The 18,739-nt window shown below is 36.4% G+C and overlaps 4 protein-coding genes across 4 annotated transcripts; all 4 read right to left on the minus strand.

Moving 5' to 3' along the window:
- LOC142345532 (uncharacterized) lies at positions 1–10,952 on the minus strand. The gene is made up of 4 exons (XM_075397608.1): positions 10,732–10,952; positions 6,724–6,846; positions 2,012–2,187; positions 1–353 (listed from the first exon to the last, which is right to left on the minus strand). The coding sequence occupies exons 1-4, from the start codon at positions 10,901–10,903 to the stop codon at positions 177–179; spliced, it is 648 nt and encodes a 215-aa protein (XP_075253723.1). The 5' UTR covers positions 10,904–10,952; the 3' UTR covers positions 1–176.
- A 968-nt stretch (positions 10,953–11,920) lies between these two features.
- On the minus strand, positions 11,921–12,414 carry LOC142345533 (uncharacterized). Its single transcript, XM_075397609.1, has one exon. The coding sequence runs from the start codon at positions 12,400–12,402 to the stop codon at positions 12,115–12,117; it is 288 nt and encodes a 95-aa protein (XP_075253724.1). The 5' UTR covers positions 12,403–12,414; the 3' UTR covers positions 11,921–12,114.
- An 823-nt stretch (positions 12,415–13,237) lies between these two features.
- Positions 13,238–13,958, minus strand: LOC142345534 (large ribosomal subunit protein eL20-like). Its single transcript, XM_075397610.1, has one exon. It carries the CDS (start codon positions 13,902–13,904, stop codon positions 13,362–13,364), a length of 543 nt encoding a protein of 180 aa, XP_075253725.1. The 5' UTR covers positions 13,905–13,958; the 3' UTR covers positions 13,238–13,361.
- Positions 13,959–14,654: 696 nt separating this feature from the next.
- LOC142345535 (small nuclear ribonucleoprotein Sm D2-like) lies at positions 14,655–18,517 on the minus strand. Its single transcript, XM_075397612.1, has 2 exons — positions 18,263–18,517; positions 14,655–14,990 (listed from the first exon to the last, which is right to left on the minus strand). Exons 1-2 carry the CDS (start codon positions 18,389–18,391, stop codon positions 14,754–14,756), a joined length of 366 nt encoding a protein of 121 aa, XP_075253727.1. The 5' UTR covers positions 18,392–18,517; the 3' UTR covers positions 14,655–14,753.
- Positions 18,518–18,739: the final 222 nt, after the last annotated feature.

The raw sequence follows: 18,739 nt of genomic DNA on the forward strand, positions 1-18,739 counted from the left end.
TTGTTGAGAATGCGTGAATTGCTCGTAAGTCATCCAAGTATCATTTCAAATAAACAAACAAACTCCAATCAGCAACTAATATCAAATCAATCACAGCGAAAAATTAACTGATTTCAGTCCGTCTGTCCATTAACAAATGACTTGGGTGACTTGTCAAAAGTGGGGGCATTGAACAGTTACAGCATTCCGTATTGTGCCAGTATTTTGTCGTACTTGGCTGTTTCTGATTTTGAAGCTTCGATTGCTGCCTTCCGTCTCTTGATTTTCTCCACTTTTCCCTTGAAGTAGGTCGCACTTCTGACCTTTCTTTTCTCCTCTAGAGCTGCCACTTCCTCGCTATAGCTCCAGCCGACCTTAAAAAACAAACGGGACTGATTGATGCGATGTAAAAATTGTCGGACCAAATTAGCGTTTAAAAATTTAGTAAAAAAGTGGAAAATTAATGACATAGCATTGATTCCTGGTAAAAAAAAGAGCCAAGATATGATTGAGTGCGCAAGATCTTTAAACCTGACTTCAGAAATTGGTCTTTTTAACGTCATCTACGCCAGGTTCTCATTTCAGTGGCAATTACGGTGGCCGCCGTATTGGCCGACAGGGCGCTTAGCCGACAACCAAAAAATGAGAAATTTAACCGACAATTTAAGTAAAATGAGCAATAAAACTTATTCTAAAGCTGTGATTGGCCAATTTAAAACACTATTTCGTAAGCGGACAAATATACCGCAGTTTTTTCATCAACTAGTGTAACGAACGTCTATCCGTGGTCGGACCGTATTTTACCGCATCTGGCCATGCCTGAGCGGCCCGTGGGACTTGATATGAATCTATCACAACCGAACTACTGATTTATGGACCAATTATCGACTTTTATTGCCAATTATGATAAAACTGTCGGCTATATTTCTCATTTTTTCCTTGTCGGCTAAAAGCCCTGTCGGCCAATTTTCCTAGCACCGGCAATTACATACCTTTAATCTATTTTATAATTATTTAATCCATTTTGGAAATAATTGATTTACTTTGAAAAATCACTAGCATTTGATTTCAAAAAATTGCGAGAATTGCGTTTAATTTTGCATCAGTCAAATTTCTACTTTTATTAATGCAATATACAATTATTGTTGTTGTGGAAAATTGTACTGTTCTAACATTGGCAAGGAACTTAAAAGACCACGAAAACGTTATTCGGAATTGGTCATGCTAAAATAAACGAGATTATAACTGGACATTTGTTTGTTTGTTGAACTCGCAGATTAAACGCCAAATGAGAACAAAATTTTCTCAAAATTTGTTGGCAGTTTCCAACAGGAATGCAAACTTCAGTTATCAGAAAAACAGACAAAAGCAGTGTTAACAATAGTTTCTTGTTTGAATTAATCCGCTTTCTGTTGACGGCAAGAACAGAAAGCGGCCCAATTCAAGCAAAAATCTAATTTAAAGTCCTGGATTAAAAAAACATAGCTGGCAGATTGCCAGAAAATAGCCGCAATAGATTCGTAGACCGGCACTCTAAAAAAACAGTAAAAAAGACAGACCAAAAAAATTCGTCTTTTCATTGAAGGCTGATATGTTATATTTTGATTTAAAATCTGTATAAGTTATTAGTGCCTCTATTAGCTGATCTCAAATAACCTTCATTTAGAGTGATACACACCCATTTGACCTTATCTCTTTGAATTAAAGTAAATAAAAGTCAATTTCAAAGTGAGGAAGTCATTTTTGAGAGTGAGGTAAGTCAAGTGTGACCAAAAATTTAATCACGCGCATGAACAAAAAAACTCGCTCCACTAAGAGCGAAAAATGACGTCACACATGCAATTCAGTTGAAATTGCATGAACGAATGAACAAAAAATGGCTGTGACGTCATATGGTCGTAACAAAAATCATGACGACGAAATAAAAAAAAACCAAGAGAAGGCCAATAATAGCCTCAGCTATCGCTGTGCGGCTATTAAAAACAAAACGATATAAAATAAATAGTTGGATAAGAGATGAAATGTGACTTACTTCTTTGGAGAGGTCGCCAATCTTGCAGAAGTTCCTGCCTGGCTGCAATTTGAGAGCGGTGAGACATCTGGGCACAACCACTCTGGCCTTGTAGGTGTACTTGGGGGGAATGCCCTCAAAAGTGTCCAACTTAGACAGAGCATACGCTCCTCGCTTCGTCTTGTGAGGCAACATTCCTAAAGAACAAACTTTCTAATTTAACTTACATTAAAACAAAATGACCGTGGTGCGCCAGATCGGAAGCATTTGAAAATTAAACATACAAAAAAACTCCCTAATGTGAAACTGTACGCAATCATATCCTTTAGTTTTATTGTCTAAAAATTGTGATCCAATTAAACGTCGGAAAAAATTGCTCTCGAATGAAAGCCGGGGCTGTAGCCTAGATAAAGGGTGCAAAAAGCTCAGTCAAGGTAGGGTTCGAACCCCGACCTCTGTTAGGTTGAGAGAGACCAACCTAATGTAAATTGTGCATGAGATAAGATTGACAAGAAGCTATACTTGTTCAACGTGTACTTGGCTAGAGAAATGAAGCCTTGAGGAACAAGAAAGAACGTAAGAACGGTTATAAGAAATGCCTAAGTTCGAGAGCTTAAGACCAGTTGTGTAATTGGTTAGCACACTAGGCTTGCAAGTAAGAGATGCTGGTTCAAATCCAGTACTGGTCCAATTTCACAGTAGTTGCACCTGCTTAGACCCCCTAACAAAATCCATCGCCCACTTCCTTCTCGATAGATGCATTAACCACTCTTATCTCTAACAATCGGTTTTGTTTGAACAACAAATTTTATTTCGGAGTGAGAGTAACTGAAACCACTCAAAAATGAAGAAATGTGTAAAAAAGTCACTTGAGAAGTCAGATTATTCTAGAAGAAAAGCGCAAAAACGGTCGAGCGAAAAATCTACATAAATAAGATACACCTTTACAATACTTGCTCCTCATTCGAGAGCAATTAAAGAGTTAGAGGTTTTCAAAACAATTGTTTTGTTTTTAAATTGAAGTGGATTACAACAATTTTCCGCTGGTCAATATGATTCCTGACTGTCAGTAGTTGCAATTGGCTATACTTTTAATCAAGTAATGACTTTTAAAAATTTTAATCTCGAAAAAATATTTCTCGATTTGTTTTGTACTAAAATTCAAATAACAATCTGGATGAGCTCAATTGAAAAAAATTTCTACTCAAAACAACGCAGGCAGAAGAGTTCGTGAAAACGACCCACATCATTTGAGCATAAAATTTAATTAGCAAATTATTTTGATTCAGTGGGGAAGACAATAGATGAAGTGTAAAATTATGAACAAAACTAACGCTTTAAAACTTTAACCAAACTACAAACAAGCTACAATCCAAATTGCGATAACATTTTTTCAGAAAATTCAACTAAAACAACCTTTTGCTCTTGATTTTTTCATTTAGTAAAACTCAAAGGTATTAAGTATTGGAGCAGTGTCTGTCAGCGTCTAACAGGCACATGGGTGGGATGAAATTGCTGGAGACAAACATATACAGCAAGGGCAGTTTTCGAATTCGAAAATGGCACTTTTGTTTCTACGTTCAACCTTTTTTGGTATAGAAAGTTTTAGCATTACACTAATTTTCGTTGTTCTAACTTTTTTTCATTTTGAGGCTTTTTTAATCAACCTCATTTAAGTCAATTTTTATTGGACTTTTTAATTGCGTCAGCGAAGCTCAAGAAGCAGTTTAAGTTAGCTTTTGGTTTCACTATTGCCCAGTTTTTTTAAAAAAAAAAACAATGGTTTCGAGGACGCTAGCAGCAAAAATTTTCCATAATACATTTTGCATTCGTTTTCAATTTTATAGAATGTCGTCCTTTTGTCTCTTAGCAACAAAATAATATTTTTGCCGATTCGAATGATTAGTCAGCATAGCTGACAGATTGCCAAAAATTAGCAGCGATATGAAAACATAGCCGGTAAATTGCCACAAAATAGCCGCTGTTGACCCGCTTGACGCACATTGGGATTGATGCATATTGGGATAAATTCCAAAATTAAAATCAGTGCAGCTTTTAAACTGAACGCCGTTAAGCATAATAATTTTGGTTCCTGCGAAATTGCAGTGGAACAGCATTAGGCCTACAGTAGCCTGTTCTCAGCTGCCCTTTTTCTGATTATTCCCCACATTTCAGACTGATCTTTTAATGAGCAGCATTGCTCTTTTTTTGGTGACTATAGCCACTTTTTTTGTGTCTGAAACTTTCACGTGGTAATAATAATGCCAGCTAGCAATTGCTTTAATGAACTTTGATTACCCATTGCACTATGACCGGGCTTTATATACTTATCTTGTTCCTTCTGATTTTGCTCTTTTGACTTTGACCGTATTCACTACATTTCATAATTCAATGCGTGAAAGAACTTAAAATCTATTCAGTTGAAACAGTGAGTGAAGTAAGTCAGAGGTCAAGCGTAATAATCGTGACCTATGTAAAACGAAAAACCTGATCAAAAGGTAAAGCGAATTAAACAAAGGAGAGCGCCTATAAAATAGCCGCTGAGAAGCCGACGGCGGCTATTAAACAATGGGATATCTTTTGCCGAAATCGATTTTATGTCTGGCATTAATTTAGACTTCTGTATTGTAATGCTGCCCTCAAATAACCTTCTATTAGATTACCTTTATTTAAAATACCGTCAATTGATCTGAACTGTCAAAGTAAGCAACAATCAGTTTGAAAGAGGAAACGACATTTTGAGAGCGAGGTAAGTGTGCTCAGAAAAATATTCACACGGATTAAAAAACATAGCAGGACAAGTCCTGAGGGTACAATTCAAATAATTTTTGACTAAACAAAAAACTAGACCTAGAACGAACTATGAGTGAATTGGGAATCAAAAATAAGATAAAAGAAAAATGTCAAAATGCCGCATGTGAACCAAAAACCACTAGCAATAAAGGGAAATTTGGTTCAAACAAAAAACTAGGCCTAGAATAAACTATGAATGGATTGGGAAAACCATTAAGCAAAATATCCGATTCAAGAAAAGGAAAACAGTAAAAATCAAAGTAAAATTGCCGCATGTGAACAAAACCACTAGCGAGAAAGCGAAGTTGTGTTCAAACACCGTTTTCTCACTACTTTAAAATTAGAGTTAAAAAATTCACGTCGCTAAACCACTCGTTTTTTGCTCCACTTCCTGTTTCGGCGTGACCAAAATCACTACTCCAATTTGACTTCAAAAATCATGAAAATGTGTGAACAGATTTAAAAAAAAGACAGGCGCCCCAATACAATTAAAATTCTTTGAATAAAACTCTTTCCAATAAGTGTGAAACTGACGGTCTGCACGCAATTCAGTAGGAAAACTGCATGAATGAACAAAAGCTGATTGGAAGTAAGAGTGACATCGTATGGTCGTAACAAAAATCAATTTAAAAAAAAACAGATAAGGCCAGTAATAGCTCCGCTGTTACCGTTAGTGCAAATAATAATCAGAACCGTTGCTAGTTAGCAAGCTAACACTAGAATTACTTTAAAAGTAATAATTACTTTTGTTCGCTGTGCTTTGCTGTTTTGTCGAGTATATCATAATCAGAAAAATTTCTAAATCTTTGATTGTTTTCAGAAAGTTTCATGTTATATTGTACTTGTCCTTAAAGTCAGCAGTAGCGCCTTGAACTAAATTGTTTGCACAGTAACAATTTCAAAACTCATTTAGTAATTTAAATAATTTACGAGCAACAGATTGAAAACGCTTGATCAAAGAATTATAGCAAAACGATCACACAAAATTCCTGAGAACAATGAAATGAGTTAAAAAACAAAAAATCTTTCAAGTTGACGAGTTCTTTTCAGCGGAAGGAATTTGACTAAGAATCAAATGATTAGTCAACTGAAAACAGTATCGACCTGTCTTCAACTCAATGACGTCTTTTCTGTATTTCTGTTAAATTAAACGTGTTTTATGGATCATCACTTATATTTGTGCCGTGGTTAGCCTCAATTTGGTTTAAAATCTTGGATTAACTATAGATTTGGATTTTTAAAAATCTTTTTGATAATGAGGCGAAGCAATCTGTCTTTTCATCTCATTATTTTATCACAGAATATTTAAGTACGAGTTTGTCAAACTACCTAAATACGATAGATATAAAAAAATCCAATTTTTCTATACATTCTTCAAAAGTTGCACAGTAAAATTGTCAAAAGGCAGTGTTATTATATTATGAATATGATGTAGTTTATTGTGGATTATCAAATATAATTTGCCGTATTTGACCTGAACTTGTTTTAAAATATTCTATTAACTGCATACTTTTTAAGTTCAAAATAATCTTTTTGATAATCAGGCGAAGCAATCTGTTTCTTCGTCTCTTTATTTCATCACAATCACCAGTTAAGAGAGAAACCACTTAAAAAACAATAGATTTTAAAAAAACAATAGATCTATTTTAGGTATACTTCCTTCAAAAATTGCACAGTTATATTCCCAAACAAGCAATGTTCTTATATTATGAGTAATGTGTATATGGCGTCATCCGCGACACAGAGCCCGCGATTAGGACACCATATACACATTACTCTATTTCCCTTTGTATTTCCCCTTCTTATACAATTTAAAATTATGATTTCTGTGTATATGGTGTCCTACTCGCGGGCTCTGTGTCGCGGAGGACGCCATATACACATTACAATTATGAATAACATGTAGTGTATTGTGGCTTTGTGTTGTGTTATGGACTAACCTCTGACGACCCTCTTGAAGAAGTCACTGGGGTGTCTCAAGTGGAAGGGTCCTCTCCTTGGGTTTGTGTTCATTCTGATCCGCCTAAACTCCGCCCACTTCAGCTTCCTCCTGTACAGACTGCCTGAAACCCAATAACACACAACTCTTTAGATGAAATATTTTAATTCGTCCTCACAAGTCTTTCTTGGGATCTATTCTGTCCCCCCCCCCCCCCGTGTTTTTTTATGACCCCCCCGTTAGAAATTATATGTTGTTATATAGCACGTTACTATGTAAGAAAACAACACGTGCGCCTGGGGGTCATAAAAGATTTATGCTCATTAAGCTTGGGGGGGGGGGGGGGGGCAAGACAGAATAGATCCCTTTCTTGTAAAATAAAGTGTCAGACAAAAATGAATACGAAAACAAGTTTTCGGGCGCAGAGAGTAAACAGCAAGTCGAATTATTGTGCAAAAAGTGGATTTACAAAAGTGGATTACAAAAATCCAGTTTCCATTGATCAGTTATTGAATTAAAAAGTCAATTCACTCGCCGCTTTCTTAATCGCGCGAGTTTTCAATTTTTGTCAAAGCATCGCAGAGAGAGTGAAATGCTGCTGATCCTCTTAAAATCTAGTTAGATTATTATTTGATATTGACACAATGTGAAACACAGGGAAGTTTTCGACACATATACAATATTTTAACATTTATTCAAAAAACAAATTCAACAATAACAGCCTTTCAATGTTAACCCACCCTCGGATACTTGGGTAGTATTTGGTAATTTTGGGCTTTCATCCTAATTCATCCTAAAAGTTCAACAGAAAATGAACAAGAAAATGTCATGATCTACATCAAATAAAGTGTCCAGCAAACAAGTGTTGCAGAGAAAACAACAATCTGGCAAAGAGATACTACATATAACATTTGCTACATCATTCTTCGACAAAACCCATGTTTTAAACCACTTAACTCCAATGAGAACCACAAGGAGTATTTAAAGTTCTAAATGTTTTCCAAGTTCTAACACTCAGCAGGTCAATGTAAAAATATGTACACAAAACACCGAAAAAATCATCAGTTCATCTTTATAGTAATTCTCTATTTTAGTCGCGTTTGTTCAACAAAATGATTGAATACAAACAGTGTAACTGGACCAGTCAGCAACGTGTCCAAAGAAAGCGCACACTCGATATTAACTTGAACGAAATTGCCAATTTTCCTTTCTAAGCAGATTTTCTAGGAATTAACTGTCACAAAGCTCATACAGAACTGTTATCGCTGAGGAAATTGAGAATCTAAAAGCAACTTCTACTTTTGATAACCAAGATTCAATAAAAAAATTGTGCTTTTGAAGATTCTGTGCACTTTCGCTTGCAGTTGATTTCATTTTTATTGAGTTGAAGAAAAGGAGATGTCGCTGTATGTAGTAGGTCTTAGTTGTTATGTTTTGTTATGAAACGTTACTGAAATATTCCATTCTTTTAAGTTGAACTCATTCATTGAATATTATTCTTATTGAAAAATAGACCTTTTCAGAAGAAACAGAAGAATAAAATTGAGTAAACAACTAACGGAGTAAACAACTAATAACACCCTTTCAATGTTAACCCAACTTCGGATACTTGGGCAGTATTTGGTAATTTTGGTTTTTCGTCCTACTTCATACTTAAAGTTCAACAGAAAAGCAACAAGAAAATTTCATGATCTACATTAAATAAAGTGTCCAGCAAACAAGTGTTGCAGAAAAAACAACAAACTGGCAAAGAGATACTACATATAACATTTGCTACATCATTCTTCCACAAGTTCAATGTTTTAAACCACTTAGCTCCAATGAGAACCACAAAGTTCATTTATAGTTCTAAATGTTTTTCAAAGTCTAACACGCAGCAGGTCAATGTAAAAGTATGTACGCAAAACACCGAAAAAACCATCAGTTCATCTTTATAGTAACTCTCTGTTTTAGTCGCGTTTGTTCAAAGAAATGATTGAATACAAACAGTGTACCTGGACATGTCAGCAACGTGTCCAAGGAAAGTCGACAGACGATATTAACCTGAACGAATGTGCCAATTTTCCTTTCTAAGGAGATTTTCTAGGAATAAATGATCACAAAGCTCATAAAGAACTGTTATCGCTGAGGAAATGGCGAATCTAAATGCAACTTCTACTTTTGATAACCAGGATTCAATAAAATTTGTGCTTTTGAAGATTCTGTCCACTTTCGCTTGCAGTTCATTTCATATTTTTTTGAGTTCCAGAAAAGGAGATGTCGCTGTATGTAGTAGGTCTTAGCTGGAACTGATAGACCAGTATTCAGTAACGTTGAAAGTTTTGATATGAAACATTACTAAAATATTCTGTTCTTTTAAGTTGAACTCATTCATTGAATATTCTTTTTGAAAAATACACCTTTTGAGAGGAAACTGTAGAATAAAAATTAGTCAACAAATAACAGAGTCTTTAATAACGTTACTACGGCTGCTTTTTAACAATTCTTCATAACTATTAAGATGACACAGGGAAAGAGTCGAACCGGAAAAAACTAACTGAAACAGCTGGCAGATTGCCAAAATATACCCGCGATAGCTTTGTAGATCTGCAGTCTCCAAACGACCGAAAAATGAATAAAAACTACCTCAACTAAGCGGAAACAAAAAACATACTAGAAATGGACTAGAAAAGAATTAGGAAAGCCAGATAAAAAAATTCCGGTCAAAAACTTGAAAAAACAGTAAGAACACAATTCAAATTGCTGCACGTAAATTTAATAGCGAGAAAGCAAAATTTTTATTCAAGCTTTTTTCCACTCTGAATAAAATTTATTGAGTGATAAAACATTGCGCCGCATAACCACTCGCTTATTTGCTCCACTTCCTGTTTCGGCTAGATCAAAATCATTACTTCAATTTGACATCAAAAATTATGAAAATGAGTAGACAGATCTTAACATAGCCGACACAATTTCCAAGCGACTCGAATAGTCATCTCTGTAAAAAAAAACTAACTGGTACAACTAACTGGTACTCACCAAAACGATAAAGCAAACTGAGACAAATGAAAAAGCTGACCGAAAAATTTCAGGAAATTCTTTAAAAAAATTCTATGTATTAATAGTCAAACTTTGTAGGGCTCATAAAGTTTCCTATTTTGGAAGAAAAATTGAGAGCCTGCAAGAAATTGACGAAAGATAGTTACCAAATTTATCAATTTCCCGTCATCTTTCTCAAGAAAAACTATGTTTCATACCAAAAAAACTAAATTATGTTGGAGTTGATAAATTTAATGTAAATGTACTACACTTCTATTTTTTGCATCGATTTTACACCCCTGTTTTACCCTGCAAAAAATCTTGGCAGAGCAACTGCGCAACAAAATAGAGAACGTACTGATAAGGTATTCATTAATTTAATCTAAACATTTTACAACCGTTGGGTGCGGAAAAGAAATATGATATAATCAATTTGAAGCCCAGTCTTTGAGTGTTTTGATTAGTATTCGCCTAATTTCAACAAACTTTAATTCTAAAATGTTTGCCTATTGGATGCAAAAATTCAAAATTCGTCTAATCAAGTTTTATATCATTTAATTTAATTCGCGTCTAATATCCTATCCCTCCCCCCCCCCCCCCCCCCCCCCCTCGCAAAGACATTTCTCCTTTACCCCTCTTCTTGTAAAAAGACATCGCCCAATCCAATTCAAGTTCTTTTGAATTGTAAAAAACCAAAAGACGGCCAATAATAGCTCCAGCTATCGCTCTGCGGCTATTAATAAAAGCCTCGCCACCGTTTCTTGGCTCCTGTTAATATATTGATTGGAATAAGAGAAAAATGTTTATTTGGCGAGTAGGATTAAATTGGAATAAGTCTAACCAATTAACAAGTCAAGCATGAAGTGAAATCGAAAGAATGTTCTAAGAGCAAAAGCGCGAAAACGGTCAAGCAAAAATGTTGCATGAAAAGATTGTTTATTTTCTTAAAAAAATTATTTTGAGAGTCGAATTAATTTGGAGTAATTCTAACCAGACATGTTTATTTCCTCGCATCTGACTACAGCGATGGACTGTCCCTGGAGGAGTTTCTTGGCCACAATGGCTGCCAATCTGCCCATCAAGTGACCCTTCCCGTCTATGATGATGATCTTTTTGAACCCACCCGAGGCACACTTAATCTGGTAGCCGTATCTAGTCCTCATTATCACTTATTACCAATTCACACACTGGATCTGAAAAGATTATAACCTGGTTAATTGACATAAAGTTGTTGAGAATTGATATACGGGTTATGTAGTCGTGACTTTTCTGTTACAAAAGTGAAGAGAAAGCTTCGATACTATTATCCAAACACAATCACATATTTTCTAATTCAAAATAGCCCTAACGAATTCTTACTTTCAAAAATTTCCATTTAAGTTCTTGCCAGTCAATCAATGACTAATACCAGTATGAAATTTTCTAACAGCCTTAGAAAAAAACTAATTTATTTGCTAGATATGAATAGGAATTCAATTTGCTTCCCGGAAAATGCCTACATTTATGCGAGCAACAGTGATAACATCGCTTTAAACTAGTTTTTATAACTAAATTTCTGCTTTTGTGTGAACTTAATTATTGCTTTCAACTAGTGAGTACCATTTCCCTCATTAAGTTGTTAGCATTAAAGTACAACATATAGTTACGTAATCAAGTGAATACAAAACTTATCACGTAATCAAGTGCTAACAAAGTGAGCATTGCAGTCGCTTTCTATTGGCCAGCGAACAAATGACGTAACTCATTACGCAATCCTCAACAGAGCATGTATAATGTAAAAGTGTGCAAACTACAAATTGCTTTCATGACATTTGTTTTAAATCGCAAAAACATGCATTTCAATTTTCTGTACATAACAAATATGCCGACAAATATGAGTCACGTCACGGATCTATTCTGCTTTGCCCCCTGCCCCCCCCCCCCCCCGTGTTTTTTACGCCCCCAGTTACAAATTGTATGTTGTTATATAGCACGTTACTATGTAAAAAAATACCAAGTGCGCCTGGGGGGAGTGAAAAATATAAGCTCACTAAAGTTGGTTGGGGGGGGGGGGGGGGGGGGGCTAAAAAAATAGATCCCACGTCACATAAGTTTCCAAACCCTAGCCAAAAAAGATAAATAATCTACTGTTCTCTCAAAAGCTATGCTAAGATAACTTTTCAACATCACAATTAAAACGGTTTAATACTAATATCCGATTGAATTAACACATCAAAATATTCGAGACAAATTCACAAATTCTTTTGACACATCATTCATACTCAGGACATTTTTAAACAGACCATCAAGGCGTTTAGAAACCAAAACGCTAATAATTGAAGATTGCTGTCATTGGAAACATTCCGCCTTTTTCCTCGAACAAGGATTCCACTTTTTAGACCTCAGTGACGTTCAAGCCGGGTGGAAAACTGTTCCTCAACTTGTCAGCTTTTGTTGTATCGTGTACTTTTAGCGTGTACAGGTACTTGGAACATCTCAGTTTGAATTTGATGCATTGTAGCTTCTTCTTCGTGACTCCACCCTGGGCACCCGCTTTCTTTGGGGTGGGTTGGTTGCCCTGCGGTCTCTGCGTATCGATGGTCTTTTTGATCTTGATGGTTTTGGCATCCTTCCTTCTGGCCAAATGGAGGAATTCCTTAATCTCGAATATTTCCTTAGGCATTACTGTGCGATCTGAAATTAGATTCCGAAATTTAAAAATATTTGAATTCAAACTCCAAGAGGAAAAGAGGAACGTTTCAGTCGAAAGTACAAACATTGGAACTTTATTAGTAACACCCCCACCCCCCGCTCCGCCACCAAGACATTCTATCTTTTTCAAACAATATATCAATGAATCGATAGCAATTACTAATCAGCGTACTAATCATCAAGATCAATGCCATTAAAACTGCCAACAATCAAACAACCGACTATGGTCGGCCGAATTGCTCTCAAACGACACATTGGGTGTCAATTGTGCCTTACTTTTGCCTAATAGAGGGCTTGACATGACGGTATTAGAGATAAATTTAGGCCTCAGATTTGAAATAAAAATGAAACCGATTTTCACTTATTTTTGATTGATTTTTGGTAGTAAACTTTTGTGAATCAGTTCAAATCAACTTTAAAACATTTCTTTTCCGTCAACATTTTTACTCCTAATATGGAACAGTACACTTCTGAGTCTGAAGAAAGAAGTGTATAAACAAACGATGATGATGATGAATTAAGTTCGGCGGCTTAAATTCTGAACGATAGCAATTTATATCACCAAAATCACAGTCAAGCGCGATAAAAAGTCACTCGATAAGTTGAAGCGCAAAACTGAAATTTCATAAAAAAGACTACAGGACTAATATAATAGCTACAACCTGTGCTTGAGAACAATTGAAAATACTCACTAGTTAGTTCCGTTAAAATTCGGTTAGCAACTTCTTTAGTCTAACTCTTAAATAAAGATTTCTCTTACCCAGCACTTTCGCAAACTATGCAAGGAATCAACAGAGAAAAACGAATTGACCAAAAATTGAATTGAGTATGCACTAAAAAGACATGGCCAATTAGTTATAAATGAGTAACCAAAACTGACACGAATCTCAGTCGCATAAACTTCAATTCAATTGCAGAACATCAGACATTTCAGTGAATGACCTGCATTCTGGTGCTCGGAGCCTTTCTCAGGAACATCGGCATCAATTTCAGATTCCCAACATTGTGCAAAAGAGGGAACTTGATCTTAGAATCGTGGAACTGGGTAATGTTGGGTCTCTTCGCGTCTTTAGCCTCGATCTTCTTAACTCTGATAATCTGGAGATTATGTGCTCTGGCTCTATGCCTGGATCCCATATCTCGATAGCACTTAGTGACAGCCCCGGCCGGAGTTTGATCACGGTACTCTCGGTACATGTTGTGGGTTCCGCTCCTGGAATCGTACCTCAACCAGATTCCGATGTTCTTGACAGTGTGGAACTTGGGTTCTCGAATCCTTTTGCATTGCAAGATTTCTCCGTTGGCTTTCTTGGCCTTGACCAGTTTACTGATGAAGTACCAGTACTTGGATTTAGCAATGACGGCGTTGGGTGCGAAGATCTTCATCTTGTAGATCTTGGTATCGGGTTTCTTCTCAGTTGGGGCAACTCGGCCGTGGATTTCATATTCCTTGAAGATTCCTCCGAATTTCATCTTGACAAGTTGAATTGATCTTCACAAACAAATCTGAAAATGAACGACCTCTTTAGATATAGATACACAGATTTCAAATGAGTCAAATAATGTCTAAACAGTCCGCATAAAAAAGGGGTATTTTTTCTTTCAGGGCTAAAGTCAGGACATTGTGGCAACGAACACGCTCCCCCTTCAATTATTATCAATCAAGTTCCGGATAATTTCCGTTTGTGCCCCCCCCCCCCCCCGCTTAGTGGGTGTATTTTATTTGCACCCCCTACACGCACGTGCCATATTTCAGCATAATCGTTTACTATGTAATAACACGTGCTCTTTAACTGCGGGCACATAACGTACTGGGGGGGGGGGGGGGGGGGCACAAACGCAAAAGATCCCAGGTTCTTTCATCTTCTCAGGAAAAACTTAACATTTGACATGAATTCAAAAAGGAACAACAAAACTCATATTTTATCAAATAGAAGTAAACACGCTTAAGTTTAAATAAAATCAGGACAAATATTGACCAATTTTCTCATCCAAACAACTTCTCTCTTCAGACAGAGTAAAAATATCAAACGATATCAATGCACGTGTATCAAAACCGATTCCATCCGAGGTCCAACAAAGGTAAACTATCAAATATTTGTGATATTTGCCGTTTTTGCCCTCACTCCGGTTATTATGTGCATATTATTTGTAACCCCAAAAGGTATATGCTACACTATGACAAAAATTTTGTTATTTAATGACACGTAACTTAAAACAGGAATTTGCGAAACGTACTCGTACGGAGGTTGGGGGGGGGGGGGGGGGTAATTGCGGCAAAGATCAATATTTTATGCAAAATTCATTTCAACCGATCGATGGTTATTGAGCAGGGGCAGCGTTGGGGTTCTTGAGAATGATGATAATTCCGTCTCCTCTGAGGAACATTTTGGAGATGAATCGGTCCTTAGTGACTGGTCTGGCTTTCTTCTTTCCCTTCCCACTCTTTGGTGTCTCAACCCAGATCTCTTTCACATTTTCCAGGATTAGATTGCAATGTCTGTCGAAGGCTTTCACTCTTGCTAGCAACTTCTTGTTGTTTCGACAATTGATGAGCACCTGCAAAAACAAAGTTTACATGTACTTAATTAAATTCAGAAACAATATTTGGATCTTTTCCGTTTGTGCCCCCCAGCTTAGTGAGTGCATATTATTTGCAACCCCCAGACGCACGTGCAATAATTTTACATAATGATTTACTAAGTAATGACGCGTGCTCTGTAACTGGGGGGAGCATAACGTACTGGGGGGGGGGGGGCACAAACGGAAAAGATCCCAATATTTTATATATTCAAAAACGATGTAGAATGACCCTCTACATAGCATAATAATTATCATCTTTTTGAATTAAAATTTGTTCAGCAAAGCAGCATACGAATAAAGAACTTCGTTAGTCTATGAGCATTTTTCTCGCAACTAACCTTGTCGCACTTTATTAAAAATGGCATGCAAAAATTTTTCGTTGGATCGACTTTTGAAGGTAGTTCCGAGCATAGCATAATAGGCGAAAACTTGATCAGACGAACGCATCTAATAGGCAAAAATTTTCGACATTAAATTGTGGAAATTGGGCGAATGCTATTAGAAACAATCAAAAAAGGTTCTTCAAAATCCACTTGACACTTATTTACATGTCCCAAAATTATTGGATATACAACGAGTTAATAATTACATGTATTATACTACTTTTTTCAAATTTTAGACCCCTTTTAAACACCTCGGAGCTTTCGCAAAAATATTTGAGCGAAATAACCGGATAAAAAATAGAGAATGTGCTGGTAACGTTTCCAGTTATTTCAACGATTTTTCATTTTCCAATTTTTTTAAAAGTAAATCTAGGTTTCAAAGGATTGGAATGTTACACCACTCACTTTTTCAAAACACGTAAATAACGCTGCGAAAATAGCTGAAGAGAAAAAATCGCTAAAATACTGTACACGGCACATATGTAGAACCATATTGACTGAGGCAATTAGAAAAACTACAGATAACTTTGGCGTCCTATTCGAGTGCTCATAAATAGTAAGAATAAAAATTTGGGACGAGGTAGCTATATTTGGTCAAAAAAATATGAAAACATTGTACCGCTATTGTCCAAGTGCATAGAGTTATGACAAAAATTGTTTTTCCGAATTTTTCTGCATAAAAAATAAATCAGCGTAATGTAAGAGCCGACACAAAAATAATTTGTTGAGATGAAATTTTGCGGTTTTTATAACTATTTTTGACTTAACTTCGTGCATATACCCTCAAAAAAATTTTTTAAAATAAGAAATCGAGAATAAATCAAAGCTTTCGCAATTCAATAGCCGTACTGTGTTCGTAAAACATAAACCCATTAAAGTCGGATGAATTGCTCTCGAACGACAGGCGGGGTAACGTAATTTAGAGGGGGCGTAGCTAAGAAATGGGTGCAAAAAAACGTCCCCCACTGAGACTCGAATCCTGACCTTCAGGTTGCCAGCCTGCCTATTTTTTACCACTTCGCTACAATACCTTCGATTTCCATTCTCTCACAATCGATTCATCTAACGCTTTAACCAGAACGCGAGCAAATTAGCTCACTCAAAAATGAGGAACTAAAGTGTGAAAAAGTCGTTCAAGAAGTCAACGAATATTCTAGAACAAAATCGCAAAAACGGTCAAGCAAAAATTTTGAATAAAAAGAGACGTTAACAGACATAAACCGACTAACTTGGACAAGAGGGGGTCCAAACCATCTTGTGGAGTAGGGTGGACTATGGGTGTGCTGGGGTAAGGGAGGTGAGCAAGGGTGGGGCGACTGAGAGGGCGCGGGGTGACTGCGAGGCGTCAAACTTTTGATTAAGAACCGCCCTTAAAGCCATGAAATTGTCCCCTCAAAACAGTTTTGGCGAATTGTATTCTTTGTGTCCAGTAAAGCGTAAGGCTCTAAGAGCCCTTAGTGCCCTCCGGTCGTTACCTATTTATCCCGTTTTTGAGGTCGAGCGAAAAATCACATTAAAAAAGACCACAGGACTAATGTAATTGCTACAAACTTCAATTGCGAGCAATTAAACAGACAAAGACATTAAAACACAGAACAGATTTTCATTCAATCAAGATTGCGCACTGAACAGACTTGGATTTCGAATTTATCTGAGTCTGGAATATAGGGAGGTTCAATGAGAGAGCTATATTCGACTAAATAGCAAACCAATGCAACTGAAATGAGAAGCACCTTCTCTTTTTCAGGCCACAAACGCTATTTCAGTTGAAAACAGCTAATAAATTCAGATGAGTCAAAACACTGCAGAACATAGCTGGCAGATTGCCAGAAAATAGCCGCAATAGATTCGTAGATCGGCAGTCTAAAAAAACAGTAAAAAGACACACCCATTTGACCTTATCTCTTTGAATTAAAGTAAATAAAAGTCAATTTCAAAGTGAGGAAGTCATTTTTGAGAGTGAGGTAAGTCAAGTGTGACCAAAAATTTAATCACGCGAATGAACAAAAAACTCGGTCCACTAAGAGCGAAAAATGACGTCACGCATGCAATTCAGTTGAAATTGCATGAACGAATGAACAAAAAGTGGCTGTGACGTCATATGGTCGTAACAAAAATCATGACGACGAAATAAAAAAACATAGCAGGACAAGTCCTGACGTACAATTCAAAGAATTTTCATTGGCTAAACAGAAAAACTAGACCTAGAATGGACTATGAGTGAATTGATAAAACCATTTTAAAAAAATCAGATAAAAAAAATAAAAAACAGAAAATCGATGTCAAAATGCCGCATGTGAACAAAACCAATAGCGAGAAATTAAAATTTAATTCAAACAAAAAAATTAGGCCTAGAATGAGCTTTGAATAGATTGGGAAAACCATTTAGAAAAAATCCGATCCAAAAAATCGAAAAAACAGTAAAAATCAGAGTGAAATTGCCGCATGTGAACAAAAAACCACTACCGAGAAACCGAATTTTTGTTCAAACACCGTATTCTCACTCTACTTTAAAATTAGAGCGAAAAAAATTCGCGCCGCAAAACCACTCGCTTTTTCGCTCCACTTCTTGTTTCGGCGTGACCAAAATCAATACTCCGATTTAACTTCAAAAATCATGAAAATGTGTGAACAGATCTTTAAAAAAAGACAGCGACCCAAAACAATTCACATTCTTTGAATTGTAAAAAAAACCAAGAGAAGGCCAATAATAGCCCCAGCTATCGCTGTGCGGCTGTTAAAAACCAAAATAGATCTCTAATAAGGGTGGCATTAATAAACATTAGATCGTACGCGTAGCAGTTCTAATTGTCAAGACTGTAAAGTTTGGACGATATGAGACAACCGTAGTCTGAGTTGACTGACCTGAGTGTTGTTTTTGACGCTCTGGGTGAGTACGGAGAGGGGGCCAGTGTTGAACTCTTCCTCCTCCCTCTTGGCCAGTTCCTCTGGAGTCAACTCACTTTTGGGTACCTTGGCTAGACTTGAACTCATTCTGATCAATTGACAAGTTGGTACTTTGGGTTACAGATACGGGCACACGGCTGCAGTTGATGGGGTCACAGGTCAAAAAAATTATTTTGAACAGGTACAAAATTGATCTGAAATAATCTAAAAGGCTGAGTTTGGTTCAAGTATTTGTCATTTTTTGAAGAAACTATCCCCGTCCCGGTTCTGAATGAGGGCGATTTACATAACTAAGGCACTTACCAAATCACACGTGAAACAAAGATACTCTCACGGGATCTTAATTCTTTTCCCACCATTTATTTAACCCTTCGTATTTTAATATCACATTTCCACACCAACATTTTTTAGCCCCGAAAACTTTCTACCTCATAA

This window comes from Convolutriloba macropyga, chromosome 9, assembly GCF_964194025.1.
Source record: "Convolutriloba macropyga chromosome 9, txConMacr16.3, whole genome shotgun sequence".
Taxonomy (NCBI): domain Eukaryota; kingdom Metazoa; phylum Xenacoelomorpha; order Acoela; family Convolutidae; genus Convolutriloba; species Convolutriloba macropyga.